We start from the raw sequence: 2,214 nt of genomic DNA on the forward strand, positions 1-2,214 counted from the left end.
CACCCCCTCCTCCCCCGTCCTCCAGCCCTGCAAGTGGGGGTACGGCAGTGCAGTGGCAGGAGGGGCTCACACTGCCGGACGCGGTGCCGGGAAGCGGTGAGCCGAGAGAGGAGAAGGGGGGGGAGGTGGAGGGGGGGAGGTAGGGGGGAAAGAGGGGGAAGGAGCGGGAATGAAAAGAGGGGGCGGGACATTGAAAGCTGTGGCACGGGTCCTCCTCCTCCGCCTCCTCCTACTGTTGCCACTGCTACCACCCTTCCTACTACTACTACTCGTCCTGAGGAAATGCACTGTATCTGTATGTGTGTGTATGTGTATGTGTATGTGTATGCGTATGTATGTGTGTGAAGGTTAGAAGTATCTCACCGGGCCTGACACCGGCCCCTCCCTCCCCCGCCTCGGGGGCCCTCTCCCTTGTCGGGACGACTTGCAGGCGGTCTCAACCTAACGGCCGGTGTGGGGTACTTCCCGGCCATTGCCGCCATCTATAGCGTGCTGCAGGAGACTGACAGCGACAGGTACGGCATGTATGTATGTATGCGTATGTATGTTTTTATGATCTGAGCCGCGATTTGCAAGTGTACGAGCCTCTTGCCAGTCCAGAAGGACACACAAACAAACACAGCTGCCGCCACTGGTACGCCTGGCCGTACACGTTCTCCGTACGTGTTTAAAACGCACAAAAAGACCGTTTCCCCATTCTCCTGTCCCTCCTGCCCTTCCACTCCCTCCCCCTCCCCCCTTCCCCACATTCTCCATCGCTTCACCAGGTCGTACGCATCCGCGGTACCTGCCGTACTCTGGGCGACATTACCCGCCGTACTGTCGTACTATGACCAGCCCATCAGTTCCGGCTATTTGGAGTTGTCTAGTGGCGGGTTGTCCGATCTGTCAACGCTGACGGACCCCTCCCTGGGCCTTATGTGGAGTGAGTCGACCAGGTGGTACAACTGGAGGCCGACGAGGTAGGGGATCGTACGGGCGGTTAGCGGTTAGGGGTTAGGGGTACGGCAACTGAGGGGGGGAACTGGGGGGACACCCATGCACCATACATACACACATACAAGCCCCCCCGCAGACACACACACACAACATACACGATTTTGTACTCTTTGCCACTGGTATTTACCACCATTGGCACATACCTCCTCCCCACCTTTTTCGGAACCGCTTCGTCGCCTAAAACCTTATCGTTGCGGTTATGGCGGTTATGGCGGTTACCTCCTTGGCTGTCTTTCTTCTCTCGTTCTCCCGCTGTTATACCTCCGCCTTACCACCCCCACCATTTGTTGCTGTACGACACGTACAGCAGAACGGATGGTGTTTGCGACGAAGGCAATCCCCCGTTCCCTCTGCCTCCCCTCCCTTCCTCCCCTCCCTTCCTCTCCTACCGTCCTTACCTCCCCTCCCCTCCCCTCCCACTCCCCTCCCCTCCTCACCCACCATCACCACCATCACTATCACCACCATCACCATCACCACCACCACCATCACCATCACCACCATCATCACCACCACCACCACATGGTCCATCTTCACTCCACCACCTCCAGAACGGATCTGTACCTCAACACATGGGCTCTCTTCCTGGCCGGCCTGTACGGCAGCACTTTAGCTTCAACTTCTTCGCCGAATGCGGCCCAGTGGTCCTCCCTGGAGTCGACCCAACTGCCCAACTGGAGGGCAGCAGTCGCACGACAACTGGTGGCAGATGCCGTACAGTCACGACAACAGCAGTACAGCCCTGGGCCGTACAGTGACTGGTATACGCTGGCTTGGGTCAGGTGGGTGATCTGGGATGAAGAGAGTAAGCTAGAGCTAGAGGGCTAGGGTGTGTGCGTGTGTCTGTATGTGTGTGTGCGTGTATGTGTGTATGTGTGTGTGCGTGTGTGTAGGTGTGGGAAAGGGGATGACGGCGTGGTCGTTTTTGGTATTATTAAAAACATATATCGTCCCTTCCCCCCTTTTTTCCAAATACTCCCTCCTCGTCACTTCACGTTCCTCCTCACCTTCGCGGCATTTTCAATCTCCTCCACACCTCCTCTGTCCGCCACCTCTCTTAGCACTTGCCTACGTTAACCGCCCCCTCACCCTCCCCCATCTCAAACCCAAATTCCATCATCATCTATTTCCCCTGCCCCCCGGTGAAATCCCCTCCCACCCCCTCATTCACACCCCCTTTCACTCCCACCCCTCTCAACCCCCCTCTCAACCCCC

At 57.5% G+C, this 2,214-nt stretch overlaps 1 protein-coding gene across 1 annotated transcript in view; it reads left to right on the top strand.

Annotated features, from left to right (window-relative positions):
- Positions 1-2,214, top strand: part of VOLCADRAFT_99419 (uncharacterized protein) — a gene marked incomplete at both ends in the record, with an annotated part of 22,766 nt that overhangs the window by 17,004 nt on the left and 3,548 nt on the right. Inside the window, 4 exons of the mRNA XM_002958147.1 lie at positions 26-96; positions 431-515; positions 768-962; positions 1,551-1,781. Coding sequence (XP_002958193.1) covers positions 26-96; positions 431-515; positions 768-962; positions 1,551-1,781 — 582 coding nt within the window. The remainder of the gene's footprint in view (positions 1-25; positions 97-430; positions 516-767; positions 963-1,550; positions 1,782-2,214) is intronic.

This window comes from Volvox carteri (assembly GCF_000143455.1).
Source record: "Volvox carteri f. nagariensis unplaced genomic scaffold VOLCAscaffold_87, whole genome shotgun sequence".
In the NCBI taxonomy this organism is placed as follows: Eukaryota; Viridiplantae; Chlorophyta; class Chlorophyceae; order Chlamydomonadales; family Volvocaceae; genus Volvox; species Volvox carteri.